Here is a 17,623-nt window from a genome sequence, read left to right as displayed (position 1 = left end):
CGGCCAGTGATCATGAAGATGGCACAAGACTGTGCAGTGTTTTGTTTTGGTGTACATTTAAGGTTGCCATGAGTTGGAGCTGACTTGACGGCAGCTAACAACAACAACAAATAGTGTGCCAGGCAGTAGATTATGCACAGGACCGGCCACCGGCCACATAATTTTCCGGGCCCAGTGCAAAATGAAAATGCGAGGCCCTATGTTCGAATGTCATTAAGGATTTCAAGATGGCGACAGCAGAACACTAAACAAGCGTGGGGGTCCTTCTGAGCATGGAGTCGTGTGCGATTGTACAGTCACTCACCCGTGATGCTGTCCTTTCTTCTTTTGGGGAATGAACAGTGGAATCTTATGGACATATAGCCTTGAGAGCTGGGTTTGGATCCTCAGTTTTTTTCATTCCCAAATGAACCCTCTTGGTCCTGCTTTGTGGGTTTGGCATGAATTTGCAGTGAGATGACATAAAAAGTGTGTTGTTGTTACGTTCTGTCAAGTTGATTCTGACTCATAGCGACCCTATGTACAACAGAACGAAACACTGCCCGGTCCTGTGCCATCCTAACAATCGTTGCAATGTTTGAGCCCATTGTTGTAGCCACTGTGCCAGTCCATCTCATTGAAGGTCTTCCTCTTTTTCGCCTACCCTCTACTTTACCAAGCATGATGTCTTTCTCCAGGGACATGTCCAAAATATGTGAGATGAAGTCTTGCCATCCTCACTTCTAAGAAGCATTCTGGCTGTACTTCTTCTAAGACAGATTTGTTTGATCTTCTGGCAGCCCATGACCCTGCTAATTAACAGAACAAAGCAGGATTCCTGGGAATGAAGTTGCCCCTACAGGCAGGTGGCTTACTTTTCCTTTTCAGTGAAAGCACTTTGAATGAGGAGAGAGAAGATTCACATTTTGACTGGCCTTTTCAGGACAGGCCTCTGAGCCTGGCTCTCTGTGAGTGGACCACACCTCTCCCCTCTTAAGGAGAAGCGATGGGTGATGCCGCAGGGTCTCTCATTGGAGACCACCTGGTTCCCTTTAGGGAGGCCGTGGCATGAGAGAAGTAGAAAACACAGCACCTTACACCCATCAGCCAACAGGACTGGCTTTCTCAAAAATGGTGCCCAGAGTGAGGGCAGTGCTCCCTTCTTCCTTTGACCAGCCAAGACGGCAGAACGAAGCTTTCAACAAGCTCTGTTGTGTGACTCTGGGAAGCCCTGGGACAAGGTCCTGGGTCAGCTTGGCCTTCTTATCATCAGTGTGTGAGTGCAGGGTATTTACGTGGTGGTGGGGGGAGGAAGTGAAAGGGGGAGGGAGGGAAATACCCAAAATGTTTGAATGGGAAGGGTGTTGGAAAAGGAATGTTGGGTTGGGATTAGATAGCTATCAGAAGACTGGATATTTATGTCCCTGATTGTATTGGCTTGGTCTTCTTGCTGCAGTTCTTCTTTCTATCGCCCTCTGCTGCCTGCTAGTCTTCTAAAAGGGAATCCTTGGCAGAGAAACCCAGTTACAATACTCACTTTTTCAGCTCATTTTTGTTATTCTTTAGCCAATTCCACGGATGGTCCTTTATTTTTTGGAATGAGGTTATGACAAGCCTGGGAGTCTTGAAGGTTTTCTTTTTTTTCTTTGTTAAAATAGTTTTTAAATTGATTACCTAAAATATATATGTTAGCTATGAAAAAATTAGAAATTTCAAAGAAGCAAATCCACACATGTTGCTGACACGATTGGCCCAGACCTCCTCCTCACGTTCCTTCTGGCCAGTTCTGTGGGCCACATCTTCAGAGCTGCCACCCACCTCACACTGTCTGCCCTGCCCTCTTGCCCACTTGCCGGGACTTCTAGCAGGACTTCCTTGGTCTGAGGCAGTGGGCTTAGATCTCAGATTCAAATGGAACTTCTTAGACCTACAGATCTGGGATCTGAGGGTCTAAGTGGGCCATAGAATCCTTATTTTTAACAACCCTCAGGTGAGCCTGAAGCAGAGCCGGAGTTGAGAATATACAGGCATTGCTCCACTTAATGTGGCAGTCCACTCAGTGCATCTTGAAGCACAACACAACAGAATGTGCTGTGGATTGAAGTGGGGGGGAGAGGGAAAGACAACTATAAAATAGTATGTCAGGGGAGTAACACGCTGCCTCCTTAGTCGTTGCCCCCCAGTGGGATTGCAGATCACATCCTTCCCTGAGAGTAGGTAGAGGGAAGGGAGGAATCAAGGATGCTGAATGCCTGAGTGTGGGGACATTGAGTGTCAGAGAAGGGAAGGTGTATACCCCATTAAGGAGGACTAGGTATGGCCCAAGCCTGGATCTGCCACTTTCTTTTACAACTTTGTTTAGTGCCAACCCTTTCCTAAAGTTTTTTTAAAAAGTAAAATGCCTTCCAAACACCTTTTAAATCTGTGCAGTTGGGTATGTTCTAAGAGCCCATCCCCGGGCCACGCACAGTGCTGGAAATGGGGCTACTGGAGGGGCATACTTGGGGCCAGGCCGTTTGCTCTCCTCACCCACCTCCCAGGCAGAGCCCTACCCCAGCTAGTCCTCTGTGGTCAGCTCCTGACTGTGTGGACTAATGGGAAGAATTGTGGGAATCAGCAGATGTGAGGAGAGAAGGGCCCAGACCCTTCATTTTATATATGGGAGAGTCAGAGTGAGTCTTCACCACCTGTATAGCCAGGGCTGCACCAGGCTTGAGGGCCACTCGTCCACACCCACACCCCTGGGGAAGCCTGAGGGGCTAAAATCATATCATTTAAAAAAATGACATCTTGTTGTCTTCTTATGTGAGGGATACATGGTCGTTGCAGCATCTAGAACCAGTTGCTGCCTAAAGGGAGTCACTGCTGTCTGGTGGCATTTATTGACTGATTGTCCTGGGCAGGAGGGCTTGACACACATCTTCTAGAACTTTTTTAGCTGTTGGGAGAAGTCCATCTGACACGCGAGAGTTACATATGCAGTTGTTAAGCTGTACAAGGAGAGTCTTCCAAGGGTTCCTGGGCTTCCTGTTGGGAACGATGTGGGTGGGCTATTCTTGGGGAGCACTGTTAATTGTTCTTCCTATAACCTGTGACAGCTAAAGCAGTAGCATTGCTGTGAGCAGGGTAGTTAATCAGGATGGATCGACATTATTTTCTTCGCACATTCTTAGGGGTACTGCATGAACCTGACTTTGTCATTTTCTTTTAATTTTTAGGACTGATTTCTGTGTTCACAAAAATGAGCCATGCGACACCGTTGGTAAGTTGGAAGTTGGAATCATAATCTAAGGGGCTGGTCTGCTCTGTGATAATCTGGAGACTTCATCTTTTTTTTTTTTTTTTGGTAATCTGGAGACTTCTTGGTATCTGGAGGAGCAATTTTCAAGCAAGCTCTGCATTTTTTGTAGCCTGTTTTCTTGTAAATTGGTTCCTGGTCTTTATCTCCCCTTTTTTGTTCAAAAAGTTTTGAAGTTGCTTACAGCAGAAGACATCTAGGCCAGGGTTTAATAAAGAAGATAGGGAAAGTCAAAGCAGGAGGAGGAGGAGCCACCAGGCTGCCTCAGGGAGTCTGCAGCTGGGGACACATTTGGTTTTGAGCTTGTTGTTGGTCCTCAAGGCAGGAGGGAAGGCAAGTTGAGTGACACCATGGTTGTTATGCTGATGACCTTTATCCAGTGTCCTCAGAGATGAGGGTGATGATGTAGTAATAAGACTGGTCTTCTCTACCAATCTTGGCCACCAGATTAATTGCTTGTAGTCCAACGGTGTTGAGACTGACATGGAATGCAGAGAAACACATTTTCGTGTTCCTTCCATCCCTCCACTGCCTTCTCCTTCTCTCCTATCTTCCTGTTACTTGTCATTTTCCTTTCTCTCCTGTCTTTGCTTTTATCTGGGACTTGACTTCTTATATTGAAATCTTTTTTTTTTTTTGAGCAAAGGAATAGAGTTCTTGGTTTAATAGAGGAAACACTGAGTGTTTCTAACTTCGTCTGCTATAGCACAAATGTTTATTCACCAGGAGTCTAAGTATTGTGTTGCCAAAATCAAAATTCTCAATCTGATGTGCTTAGAATTGTAGGAAAATTGAAGGAAAAAAAAGTATAAGATTGAAAATACATATAGTGTGGAATTCAAAGGTTAAAAACCTTCCCGTGGAGTCCTGGCCATGGGTGACCCTGAGCCTTTGCCCAGACAAGCTGATGGACCGTGGGTAGCTCTCCACCTGTTTCTGAATTCATAAAATGGTCACTTTGGACTCAGTGGCTTCTAAGGCCCTTCAGAATCTAGTATAAAGATAACTAGCATTTATGTCACTAAAACTAACCAACCAACCAATCTGCCCTTTGTTATTTGAGAGCTATGTCTGTAATGAAATTTCTAAACAAATGTAGTGGAAAACGTGCTTCAGCAGAGGGGTAGCTGACATATGACTAAGTCTAGCTGGAGCTGTAGAAGATGTGTGTTGACCTCTACCCGTTGACAAAACTGCCTCGCATGTGCTGTGCTAGAAGTGTCTGCTCCTTCCCAATATTCACAAGGCAGCTTTGACAGCTACCAGATTCCTGTCTGAGAGGTGGCCTTTGATCTGTGTGCCTCCTGTTCCCTGTGCCTACCCCTGTGCACGTGATGTCAATCCATCATCTTGCCCTTGCCTGTGTGTTTTCCCTGGAAGAGTTTGCGCTACACAGAGCCGAGCTCTCCCTCCTTCAGTGCCTGGCACAAAGCATGAGGGGCTTGGTCACTGCTGTCAATTGATTGAATGAATGAAAGTTTGAATGAATGAAGGCAGATGAAGGAACTCCAGTGATTTTGAACATGAATCTAATCACATGGTTTTCTTTCATGTTTATGTTTGTTAGCTGCTGTCGAGTTGGCTCTGACTCATGGTGACCAATGTACAACCGAATAAAATATTGTCTGATCCTACGCCATCTTCACGATTGTTGGTATGCTTGAGTTCCTTGTTGTGGCTACTGTGTATTTTGAGCGCCTTCTATCGTGTTCATCTTCCAGCACTATGTCAGGCAATAATTCTGTTGTGATCCATGAGGTTTGCATTGGCCGACTTTTGGAAGTAGATCTCTAGGCCTTTCCACCTAGTCTGTCTTCGTTCGGAAGTGCTTTTGAGACCTGTTCACCATGGGTAACCCAGCTGGTATTTGAAATATTGGTGGCATCGCTTCTAGCATCGGAGCAACACACAAACCAGCACGGTATGACAGACAGATGGGTGCTGGTTCACATTTGTAGATGGCTTTTATTTTGAATATGTAGCTTTCATATCTGCCATTAGTTGTGATTATGGACTGTGTATCGTGCCTCCCCTTGAAGAGCAGGTGGCTGATTCTCGTCAAGCATCTTTGCTCTTCTAAACCGAATCACCCTCCCATTCATTTGACACTTAACCATCTACTGCTGAGAACATCCATGTCTTTAGGTGATCTCCCAATGTGCATGTTTCATTTCCTAAGCCAGACTAGAAGTCTTTTAATGGCAGGAACTGGGTAGAATCACCTCTACGTGACAGCCGGTTAGCTCAGCGCTGACCTACCCCATCTCCTGCCTTCCCACTGCGTGCTGTTTCCAGTACCCCAGTTGTCTCGGTTACCAAGTGCTGCCATAGCAAAAAGTACCACGAGAGGATGGCTTTAAAGAACAGTTTATTTTCTCCACAGTTCAAGAAGTTACAAGTCTGAATTCTGGACGTGGTTCTAGGGGAGGTCCGTCCTTGTCAGTAGTCCCAGAAGTTCCTTGCTGTTCCTTGGCCTCTGTCTTACCCCTGTGTTATGTCTCTGTGTCTGTTTTGGTCTTTTTATAACTCAGAAGTGATTAGGTTTAGGATTCACCCTACACTGATAGGGCTTCATTAACATAACAAAAGAAAAATCTGTGTTTCCAACAGGACCATATTTATAGGTATAGGGGTTAGAATTTCAGCAAAGGTTTTGGGGGACATAATTCGATCCATTACCTCAGTGATTGTCAACTTTTACGGAGGGTTGGTTCTTTTATTTTCCTTATTAAATCTTACATGGTGGTTTTGTCATTAGGTGCTGTCCAGTCTGTTCCGACTCATAGCAATCCCATGTACAACAGAACGAAACACTACCCTGTCCTGTGCCATCCTCACAATAATCATTATGCTTGAGCCCCATGTCATAGCCACTGTGTCAATCCATCTCGTTGAGTGTTTTCCTCTTTTTTGCCTACCCTCTACTACCAACCATGATGTCCTTCTCCAGTGATTGATCCCTCCTGATAACATGCCCAAAGTACATGAGATGAAGTCTTGTCATCCTTGCTTCTAAGGAGCATTCTGGCTGTACTTCTTCCAAGACAGATTTGTTTGTTCTTTTGGCAGTCCATGGTATAGTCAGTATTCTTCACCACCAACATAATTCAAAGGCGTCAGTTCTTCTTCAGTCTTCCTTATTCATTGTCCAGCTTTCTTAAGCATATGAGGCAATAGAAAGTACCACGGCTTGTGTCAGGTATACCTTAGCTTTTTAACACTTTAAAGAGGTCTTTTGCAGCAGATTTGCCCAATGCAATACATTGTTTGATTTCTTGACAGCTGCTTCTGTGGGTGTTGTGATGGCTAAGGTTGTGTGTCAACTTGGCTGGGCCATGATTCTCGGTGGATTGATAGTCGTATAATGAAATTTGTTGTTATGTGACCACCTCTATGATGGCACTGCTGTGAGTAGCCAATCAGTTGAAAGGGATTTTCCTTGGGCATGTGGCCTGCATTGAATATAAGTGGATATTCTGGCAAGGCTTGTGGGCTTTTGCTTATTCTGGATCCTGCAGCTGGCTCCTGTTCACCTGACCTCTGGTTCTTGGGACTCGAGCTAGCAGGTTACCTGCAATTTTGCCTGCCGATCTTTGGGATTTGTCAATCTTCACAGCCTGTGAGCAAGAGCCCTGCTCTCCGACCTTCCTATCTTCGGTTTGCCAGCACCTGTGGCTATGTGCATCAGGAAAAGCCTCTGTCCTGGCCCACAGACTTGGGATGCTCCAGCCTCTACAACTCTGTGAGCCATTTTCTTGATATAATTATCTCTCTCTGCGTATATTTATATGCTTTACTGGTTTTGCTTCTCTAGAGAACCCCGCCTAAAGCAGACATTGATTGTGGATCTAACTAAAATGAAATCCTTGACATTCAATATTTTCTCTGTTTATCATGATGTCGCGTACGGGTCTAGTTGTGAGGAATTTTTTTTTTGTTTTTTTATGTTGTGGTGCAATCCGTACTGAAGGTGGTTTATTAGTAGAGGTTTATTTTAATGTGTCACAGTTTACTTGTACATAGTATCAAATCAACAAGAAAAATGGGGTGATTTGATGAACCTAAAAATTTGAGAACTGGGATTATGGCAGCCTTAAAGCAGTATCAACATCCAATTTAGCTCTGTATTTAAACTCTAAAAAAAGAATGATTATGAAATCATAGAAAGTTGCCAGAATAGTACAGAGAGATCTCTTGTACCTATCAGCCAGCTTCTCCTAATGGTAACAACTCACTTAAGTATAGTGCATTCATCAAAACTGGCAAATTGATTGGCACAATACAGTAAACTAGGCCCCTGGTCTTCCTCATTCCTGGTGGATTTGAACTGCTGACCTTTTGCTTGGCAGCTGAGCTCTTAGCCACATGTCAATGGCAATGGAGTTTTGGAAACCCTGGTAGCATGGTGGTTGAGTACTATGGCTGTTATCCAAAAGGCTGGCAGTTCAGATCCACCAGGTGCTCCTTGGAAACTCTATGGGGCAGTTCTACTCTGTCCTACAGGGTCACTATGAGTCGGAATTGACTTGATGGCAGTGGGTACATAACAGTGGAGCCCTGGTGGCACAGTGGTTAAGAGCTTGGCTGCTAAACAAAAAGTCAGTGGTTTGAATCCACTAGCCACTTGTTGGAAACCCTGTGGGGCAATCGCTATGAGCTGGAATCAAGTTGAAGGCAACAGAGTTTTTTTAAAATATATATATAACAGTGCTTTTTGTTTTCTTGTTTTAATTGGGGTATTACGAACGTATAGTAAATAGCACAGATTTTAAGTGTAGTTTGATAAATGTTTTTTTATTTATGCCTATACTCTTGAAACTACTATCCAGGATAACATACAGAATGTTGGCAGCCTACTAGAAGGTTCCTTAATGCCCCCTCCCAAGTAATACCCCCTCAAAAGTAACCTACCATTATAATAGTGCCTTAATTAGTTTTTAAAAAAGTAGTTTAAAATATATTCCAAAGTAAGTTGGAATGCTACGTTTGAAGAGTCCTTGAGGCACTGGTAGAATTCTGGGATTCTGCCTCACTGCATCTTCACACTGCACACACTGCTCAAACCCATTGTGTCAATCTGGATTTTCAATCACAGGAAACCAGCACAGAGGGCATTTGTCAGTCAGCTGCTGCCCAGGAGCCGGAGGACTTGGCCTGGAATGCAGGCAGCGACTGGGGGTCCTGGGGAGCAAGGCCATGGATACCACACAGAGGCAGAGCCTGTGTGGTCATGTGCCACTGTGACTATGGGGAATAGCTCCTACTTGTCCCCACAGCTGTCTGCCACCAGCTTCAGTTTCAGAGTTGTGCCAGTAGAGAGGCTGATGGGCTGCAGAGATCACGTAGTCTACCACTGCCCACCCCCACTGGCACTGGGTGAAGAGGTTTTGGCCCTTTGGGCTCCCATGGGGGAAGCCCCCAGTACCTGCCACAAAGAATACATGTGGTGGAAGGGGGGCTCCCCAAAGGGATGCTGGAGAGTCCAGAACAACCAGTGTCCACTATACCCCTGACTTGTTAGTGAAGATCAAGACATGAGAAGCAAACATTCCCAGACTTTCCATCCATGGGCTCTATAGGGATCCTTCTGACATTGGCAAAGGTGATGTGTCACCCGTCCTAACTCTAAGGTGGTCCTGACCCTGTGGTGAAGAGGCTTCACCCAGGCCCCCTGCACGCGGTGGGGACTTGGTATGTGCAGACTGAATGAATGAATGATAGCCTTTTAAAAAACCACATCAGAAGGACCCTTCCAAAGTGGCCTGAGAAGCCACCAGCAGAGCCAGGAAGGCAGGTCCTAGGTGAGAAGAGGTGACAAGGGGACGAGGTGGGAGGAGGGAGAGCTTAGAAGCCTTTGCTTGCCCTGTGCTTTGCCTCTCCCTCCACACACACACCACCGCCAGGCCTCTCTTGTGGGGGGCCTGAGCGGCTTCTTCTCCCCATAGCCTGCTACCCAGGCAGACGTCCAAGTTATAGTAAGTGGATGTGAGGTGTGTGTCTTGCTCCTACCTGTGCCTGTAAAATGAGCTACAGTGATTTTTTGACAATCTAATTCAAGCCGGGAAGACAGTAGTTCAGTGATAGAATTCTCACCTTCTGTGCAGGAGACCTGGGTTTGATTCCTGGCCAATGCACCTTGTGCGCAGCCACCATCCAGCTGTCGGTGGAGCCTTGTGTATTATTATGATACTGAACAGGTTTCAGCAGAGCTTCTAGACTAAGTCAGACCAGAAGGAAAGGCCTGGTGATCTATTTCCAAAAATCAGCCAGTGAAAACCCTCTGGATCACAACAGTTCAATCCTCAACTGCCCGTGAGGATGGTGCAGGACCGGGCAGCATTTCGTTCCATTGTGTATAGGGTTGCAATGAGTTGGAGGCCAGCTTAACAGCAGCTAACAACAGTTCTGGCTGAGGTTTGCTTTTTCCTTGCTTGGTCTCATAAAATTTTTTAATGAGTGGAAAGTGCTCCCTCTTGCTTCCCCAGTACTGTATGGGAAAGTGATGGTTCTGCCCAAAGGAAATGGAAATGTTTCACAGTCATGTGAAGGGTTTCACATGTAAGGTCTGTTAGACACAGGCGAGAGCTTGAGTCCGGTCTGTGTGTTGGGGCCCTATGGCTGCAGCCTGGGGGTCCATGGACTCCCTGAACCTATGTGGGAGGACCCCTTCCTGGGTCTCTATAGCATGTCCAATGCTCCCCTAGAACCTGGGCAGGGAGACCCTTTCCTGTGTCTCCATAGCACGTCCCACAGCCCCCCTGAACTCGGGTGGGGGACCCTTCCCTGTGTCTCCACAGCGCATCCCACAGCCCTCTGAACTCGGGTGGGGGACCCTTCCCTGTGTCTCCACAGCACGTCCCATGACTACCCCTGAACTCAGCTGGGGGGACCCTTCCCTCTGTCTCCACACCACATCCTATGACTCCCCCTAACTTGGATGGGAGAACCCCTCTCCTGTGTCACAGCATGTCCCACGACCTGCCAAACTCAGGTGGGGGGACCTTTCTCTATGTTTCCATGGTGTGGTCCATGGCTCCCCTGAACCTAGGTGGGGGACATTTCCCTGTATCTCTATATCGTGTTCCATAGCCCTCATGAACTCAGGTAGGAGAACCCCTCCTTGTATCTCTACAGCATGCCCTGTGGCCCCTTGAACTCAGGTGGGAAGACCCCTTCTCCATGTCTCTACAGTACGTCCCACAGCCCCCCAGAACTCAGGTGGGGGACCCCTCCTTATATATTCACAGCACAACCCCCAGTCTCCCAGAACTCAGATGGGGGGACCCATCCTTGTATCTTCACAACACATCCTCCAGCCCCCATAGAACTCAGGTGGGAGGAACCCTCCTTGTATCTTCATAGCATGCCCCATAGCCCCCCTGAACTCAAGGAGGGGACCCCTTCTCTGTGTCTCCACAGCACTGGTGCAGAGCTCCCTGAAGGGTCTGCGTGGCCCGAGGAGAGCTTCATAGGGGTGGACGCTTATCTTCAAGCCTGAGTCTGTGCATGAGGGAGAAGCTGAGGGAGTATTTACAGTGGAGGAAGTGAGTCATGAGGGGAAGGCATTCCCCCACCAGGCTAAGGGCAGTGGAAAGAAAACCTCGGTTTCTGAAGTCTGTTTCAGGCCAGCCTACCATGTACCCCGAGACCCAAAGGGGCTGGGAGCCGTGAATGTGAGAGGTTTGGCCTGACAATGTTGTAGCTCTGGGCCTGCTTGGTTTCTGCCAGCTGACAGTCAAGGAAGAAGAGAGCTTCTGAGATATGTGATGTCATCATTTAGGGCTCAGGCTGGGAAGTAACACCACATTTTAGGTCTAAAAACAAGCACTTCAACTTTTATCTGTCTGTCTGGACATTCTCCCCTCACACACATCACCCTGGAAAGCCATTCGCTTATGATTTCTGTCACAATGCCGTTGCTGGAAATGTGTGTTGATCCCCTCTTTGGAATTTACATTAGAGGTGAGCATACGTTCTTTTGTATTTCTGTGGTGTTGTTACATCTCCATTCAGAGAGGGTGGTTTGGAATTGTGGAAGTGTCACAAGTTCTGTATACTGACTGTGGGAGAGAATGAGGCTGGAATGTACTGTTTATGGTAAAAATATAAACATTTTATTAATAAGACTAAGTTTTGGGTTTCTTTGTTTCTGGGAGCTTTCCTATTTATTTGTTTTGCTTTATTCTGTTATTCCTTGTAACCTTACAGAAGTCGAGTTTTAATTTTGCTTCAAAATCATTTCCTTAAAAAGTATATAGTCTCTCAGAGGGGAAATTACTCATTCGAATGAGTAAGTTCTGATGTGTCCATCTGAAAACCAGTCTCAGTGCCTTAGAATCCCATTGCCTTTTGGCGCAGTAGTCGCTTCCTTAGTTTCAAGCTCACCCACTTGGTGTCTTGCGTGTTTACTCTGCGAAGGGTTACATAAGAGGAGGCTTAAAATTTACATATTAGTTGTCCCAAATCAGAAAATCTGAGGTCTTTAGCGAATCCATCCGTTTGTCAAAAGTTATATTGGTGTTTATAATTATGCTTTGGATACATGCTGTGATTTTCAAGAGATTTTTATGAAAGGTTTCAATTTTGGGAATCAGATATGCACGCACCTAGTAATCAGGGGGTGACTTTCAGCTACTGCTGCCTTCCTCACCCTGTTAAAAAAAAAAATAGACCATCCATTTAAGAGAGCTAGCTAAGTAGTATTCTGTCAATGTTAGGACTTGATTTCCCACAAATTCAGCTTGTATTTCTTAGTTAATAGACTTGCTAGGAGAGCTAAAAAGTATATATTTCATACCATGTGATCCAGAAGTCTCACTCCTAGGAATATATCATAGAGAAATAAGAGCCGTCACGTGGACAGACATATGCACACCCATGTTCATTGCAGCATTGTTCACAATAGCAAAAAGATGGAAACACCCTAGATGTCCATCAACAGATGAATTGATAAACAAACTGTGGTACATACACACAATGGAGTATTGTGCAGCAATAAAGAACAACAATGAAACTGTGAAGTATCTCATAACATGGATGAATCTGGAGGACATTATGCTGAGTGAAATAAGTCAATCACGAAAGGACAAATATTGTATGAGACCACTTCTGTAAATACTCATGAAAAGGTTTACATACAAAAAGAAACCATCTTTGCTGGTTATGCGGGAGGGAGGGGTGGGGATGGAAAAACACTTAATAGACAATAGATAAGCGATAACTTTGGTGAAGGGCAAGCCAGCACAACCTGTACAAGACAAGGTCATGGTAGCTCCACAGACACATCCAAACTCCCTGAGGGACGGAATTGCTGGGCTGAGGGCTGTGGGGACCATGATCTTGGGGAATATCTAGCTCAGTTGGCATAATATAGTTTATAAAGAATATAGTCTACATTCTCCTTTGGTGAGTAGCGTCTGGAGTCTTAAAAGCCTGTGAGCAGCCATCTAGGATACTCCACTGGTCTCATTCCTTCAAGAGTATGGATGAATGAAGAAAACTGAAGACACAAGGGAAAGATTAGTCCAAAGGTCTAATGGACCACATCTACCATGGCCTCCACCAGACTAAGTCCAGTAAAACTAGATGGTGCCTGGCTACCACCACTGACAGGGATCACAATATACCTATCTGGAAATCCTGGTGGCGTAGTGGTTAAGTGCTGTGGCTGCAAACCAAAGGGTCAGCAGTTCGAATCTGCCAGGCACTCCTTGGAAACTCTATGGTGCAGTTCTATTCTGCCCTATAGGGTTGCTATGAGTCGGAATCAACTCAATGGCACTGGGTTTGGTTTGGTTTTCTTTTAGTTGGTGAAGAGTATTGAATATACCATGGACTGCCAGAAGAATGAAAAAACCAACCTTAGAAGAAATACACCAGCAGGCTCCTTACAAGCAAGGATGGTAAGACCTTATCGTGCTTGCTTTGAATGAGACATCAGGAAAGACCATGTTTGGTAAGGTAGAGGGTCAATAAAAATGAGGGAACCCCTCAATGAAAAGGATTGACACAGTAGCCACAGCAATGGACTCAGGCATGCTAACGATCATGAAGATGGCACAGTACCGGGCAACATTTTGTTCTGTTATACATAAGGTAAAAGGAGCCCAGGTGGTGCAGTGGTTAAGTGCTTGGCTGCTGACTGAAAAGTTGGTGATTTGAACCCACTAGCAGCTCTATGGGAGAAAGATGTGGCAGTCTGCTTCCATAAAGATTTACAGCCTTGGGAACTCTATGGGGCACTTCTATTCTACTGTGTCCTACAAGAGTCGGAATCCACTCTATGGCAATGAGTTTTGTTTTGTTTTGTTTTTTATAATACATGAGGTCGCCATCAGTCAGAGCTGCTTGACTACTAACAACAACACCAACACATACACACACCCCTTTATATGCACACATGCCTTGATTCATGTGTGTACATGGGAGTGTGGAGTGTCTGTATGTGTGGGAGTACGTGTGGTTCCTGTACCTTAAGTGTGGCAGGGCTTCCTTCGTGCTTGCAGAGCTCTGTAAGTCCAGCAGATGGGTCTCCTCCCAGGAAGGTCTGTCTGCCATGCAGACAGCTCAGCGAGAACCCGTGCAGGACACCCACACTGAAAACAGTTGTCCCAGGAGACCAAGGTCCACTTTTCTTGGTGCTCCTGCCAGGGTAGTATTTAAGGTTATGTAATGGCTGAAATAAATTAAAAAATGGCGACAGCGTGCAGGTGTGTTTGTGATGGATGGGCTTCTACCAGCCAGGGAGACGTGGAACCACGTTTCTTTTGGGAACCAGACAGAGTCCAACAAAACACATTGCCACGCTTGACTGTGTGCTTTGGCTAAAGAGCAAGAGGCTGGGAAAGAAGAGCACTGTGACCCTGCAAGGTGCCCAGTGTGGCCCTTCAAATGCAGGCTTCCGAGCCCCCTTCAGTGTTCAGATCAGAAAAGTGGGTACGTTGTAAGAGCCGTCCTTCTGCCAGGGTCACTGGCTAAAATGTTCCCAGGTTCCTATGCTTCAATGGGACTTCGCGACACACCTCTCGTCAGTTGTCTTTAACCCCCAGGGGACATAGGTGTCAGTCTAAAGCCCACTGCCCAGCAGCCTTGGCCAGACGTCAGCAGAGGGAGCCCTGTGGTCCCTGTGATGCTCCCGTCCTTTGGCCGAAGAAGCACTTGATGAGCTGGAAGGAGGCTGAATGCTTCATCTCAAAGCAGTGTGGCTCTCCCGCCAGCTGTGTGGTTTCTGGGTCAGGCAACCCTTTATTTGGTTTGCTAGGAAGAAGCAAAACCCTCACTGCTGGAAGTGGGGGACAGGGAGTGGAATCCATAAACAGGGGCCTAGGCATGTGTGAAATGCCTTTTTTTGTAATTGTCACTCCTTAAGAGCTATTGACGCCTGCTTGGTTAGGGCCTGGCGCTGAGGTGTGGTGTGAGGAGCAAGGGGACCAGGTCCCACCTGCAATGGGTTTGTGAGAACAAAGGCTCCTGCCCTGGTTGGCGAGAGCCAAGGAAATGGCCAACTGAGAGCTGGAGAACTGCTCCTACCACCACGGGGTCCCTTCACCTCCCACAGGGGCCCCCGTGTTCGCAGGGAAGGCTGAGCTTGTCTCAGGAAGGCCTCCCACTGGAAGAGTGGGCATGGCATTAGCGCAGACTCTGAGCAGTGGCTCTGCAGTTAGACATGTGTTCAAGTCTTCCAGCACTGACTTTGTGTGAGTCATCTACCTCCAGCTGTTTTCTCATCTGTAGAATGGGATAAGGAACCCCCCGGGTGGTGCAGATGGTTAGGTGCTCACCTTCTAGCCAAAAGGTCGGAGGCCCAAGTCCAGCCAGAGGTGTCTTTGAAGAAAGGCCTGATAACCTACTTCCGAAAGGTCACAGCCATGACAACCCTCTGGAGTGCAATTCTGCTCTTACAGGCATGGTGTCACCATGAGTCAAGGCTAACTTGATGGCAACTAGTTTAAAATGAGATAATCACGTCCGGGGTTGTGGTGAGGGTTAAATGAAGTAGCTAGCATTTGTTAAAGATTCACTCCAAGAAAAATGGTAAAGAGATGAGAATGACAGTTCCCGGAGAGGGGGGTCCTCATGCTTTCCTCCTTTGGGAGGTGGGGCTGGGGGATGAGATACAAGTGGCTGCAGGGCTCTGGGCAGTGTTGGGGGACGGCAGGGGAAAGGAGCAGAACTGTGCCGCCTGCAGAGTAGAGAGGCCCTGGATTCGGGACAGGATGAAGAGAGGGGGTTTTAGGAAGCGTTGCTGGGGGTTTGAATTAGAGCCCTTTTTATGGTTCTTAAAGAAATGCGAGCAGTGATTAGGATTGCCTTTGAAAGTTTCTTTTTTGGTCGCCAGGCTGTGCTTCTTTGGATTAGACTCCAGGGTGCGACTGGACCATGTGGAATGCTGAGATTTATTTAAGTTGCCGCCAGCATTTTTGGACCCCGCGCGTCCTCATCTGCATCTGGCATTAAAATCATCACTTTAGAGTTGAGCCAAGAGTTCATTTTCCCCATGACTGTTCAGCTGTGGGGCTCATGGTGAAAAGGAGCCAGGGTTGGTCCAAATCATGCTGTTGGGGTGCTCGGAATTAACCAGAGTCAGGACGCGCCTACAGACCCTCCCAGAGTCAGAGCTGCAATTTTGGGGAGAAAATTTATAGCTTGTATATTTCAGGGAGTTCACTGGACTCTTGGGGTCTTTGTGAATTCATTAAATCGAAGAACCCCTGAAGTCTCTCTAGTAAAGTTGAAAATGGGCTATGAGTTTTTAACATCAATTTCTGCAGATATGATCTTAAAAAATTAGGCGTGCTTCTGGAAGGGGAGAGAAGGTTATGCCAGGCCAGCATGGACTGGTTCCCACTTACTGGTCTGCAGTGTCCTGCAGAGACCAAATCTGGGCCTGGCTGTTATTCGGGTTGGAGTTTAAGAGGCCTTTGGAATGACTAGTATTGATTACTGGGATCAGAAACGCGTTGCCTGGTCCTGCACCATCTTCAGGATCGTTGGTGTGCTTAAGTCCATTATTGTGGCCACTGTGGGTTTTGAGTGCCTTCCAACCTAAGGGGCTTGTCTTCCAGCACTATATCAGACAGTGTTCTGTTGTGATCCATGAAATTTTTGTTGACTAATTTTTGGAAGCAGATCGCCAGGCCCTTCTTCCTAGCCTGCCGTAGTCTTAAAGCTCCACCGAAACTTGTCCACTATGGGTGACCCTGCTGATGTTTGAAACACTGATGGCATAGTTCTTAGTATCACAGCAGCATTCAAGCTACCACAGTACAACAAACTGACACGTGGCGGGAACAATTTTTGGTAAGGAATTAAAAAGCAGTCTTGGAGTTCCCTACATTCTTGGAGGTACTAGAGCTGAGGAGGGGAAGAGGACCAAAGCTTGCTGCTCCTTGAAAGCAGTCCTAGCTCAGGATAGAGGCACTGCCAAGCCCTGGTCCCTGGAGAGGTCCTCATGTGGACCAACAGCTTCCCAGCCTCCATCAAGGGCCTGAGCCCAGGGCCCCACCTCTGTCTCTAGAGCAGCAGGGTGGGGGCAGTAGGAGTCCTGTGACAGTCACCCATGCTGGCCTTGTCCTGACCCCGGTATGAGGGGGCAGATTCACTGATGATCTGGTTGGCCTACAGTTTTGGGGTCAGACGTGCTCTGGGTGTGCACTGGTTGAGGGGAAGGGAGATACCTGGCTGCAGGACGTATAGAGAGGATTTTAACCAGGAGAGCCTCCTCCCTCCCTGGGTGGGTGGAAGGAGACCCTGGGGGTGGGGAACATTTTCCATCACAGGGCTTACCCGTCTTCGCTTAAGGGTGTGAGGCCCTGCTGGAATCCACATCTGATTTCTTCGTCAAGCAGCTATACGAGGGTACCTCGTCCTGGCCTTCTTCCTCCAGGCCACCCCACCACCTAGTGCACAGTGCTGCAGCACTTTCTCTGGCAGACCAGGGGGCCAGAAGGCCTGGGGCCCCTCAGATGTCCAAATGCCAGGTTCTCATAGCTTTTTTTCTTTTTTGGGGAGGTGGGTATTTCTTGTATTATTTTTGTGGTAAAAAAATATGTAAGAAAATATTTGCCAATTCAGTATTTTTTGCATGTACAATTCAGTGACATTGGGAGTGTTCACCATGTTGTGCAGTTATCAAATCCATCTGTTTCCAAATTATTCCACTTAATGCCCCCTAAGCAAAGACTCCCCTTTCCCCCTCCCTCCCACCCCTGGTAACCAGTAATAAGCTTTGGTCTTTATATGGCTGCCTGTTTTATGTAAGTGGGATCTTTTGTGACCGACTTATTTTACTCAGCATAGTGTTTTCAAGGTTCACCCATGTGGTAGCATGTAGCAGGACTTCATTTC

The 17,623-nt window shown here is 46.8% G+C and overlaps 1 protein-coding gene across 1 annotated transcript in view; it reads left to right on the top strand.

Annotated features, from left to right (window-relative positions):
- ADAMTS17 (ADAM metallopeptidase with thrombospondin type 1 motif 17) overlaps positions 1-17,623 on the top strand; it is a 473,699-nt gene that overhangs the window by 109,327 nt on the left and 346,749 nt on the right. The window contains exon 7 of the mRNA XM_049905242.1: positions 3,198-3,241. Within this exon, the coding sequence (XP_049761199.1) occupies positions 3,198-3,241 (44 nt within the window). The remainder of the gene's footprint in view (positions 1-3,197; positions 3,242-17,623) is intronic.

This window comes from Elephas maximus, chromosome 13 (assembly GCF_024166365.1).
Source record: "Elephas maximus indicus isolate mEleMax1 chromosome 13, mEleMax1 primary haplotype, whole genome shotgun sequence".
NCBI lineage: Eukaryota > Metazoa > Chordata > Mammalia > Proboscidea > Elephantidae > Elephas > Elephas maximus.
The sequence above is the reverse complement of the archived record's forward strand: the minus strand, read 5'-3'. Positions and strand labels throughout refer to the sequence as shown.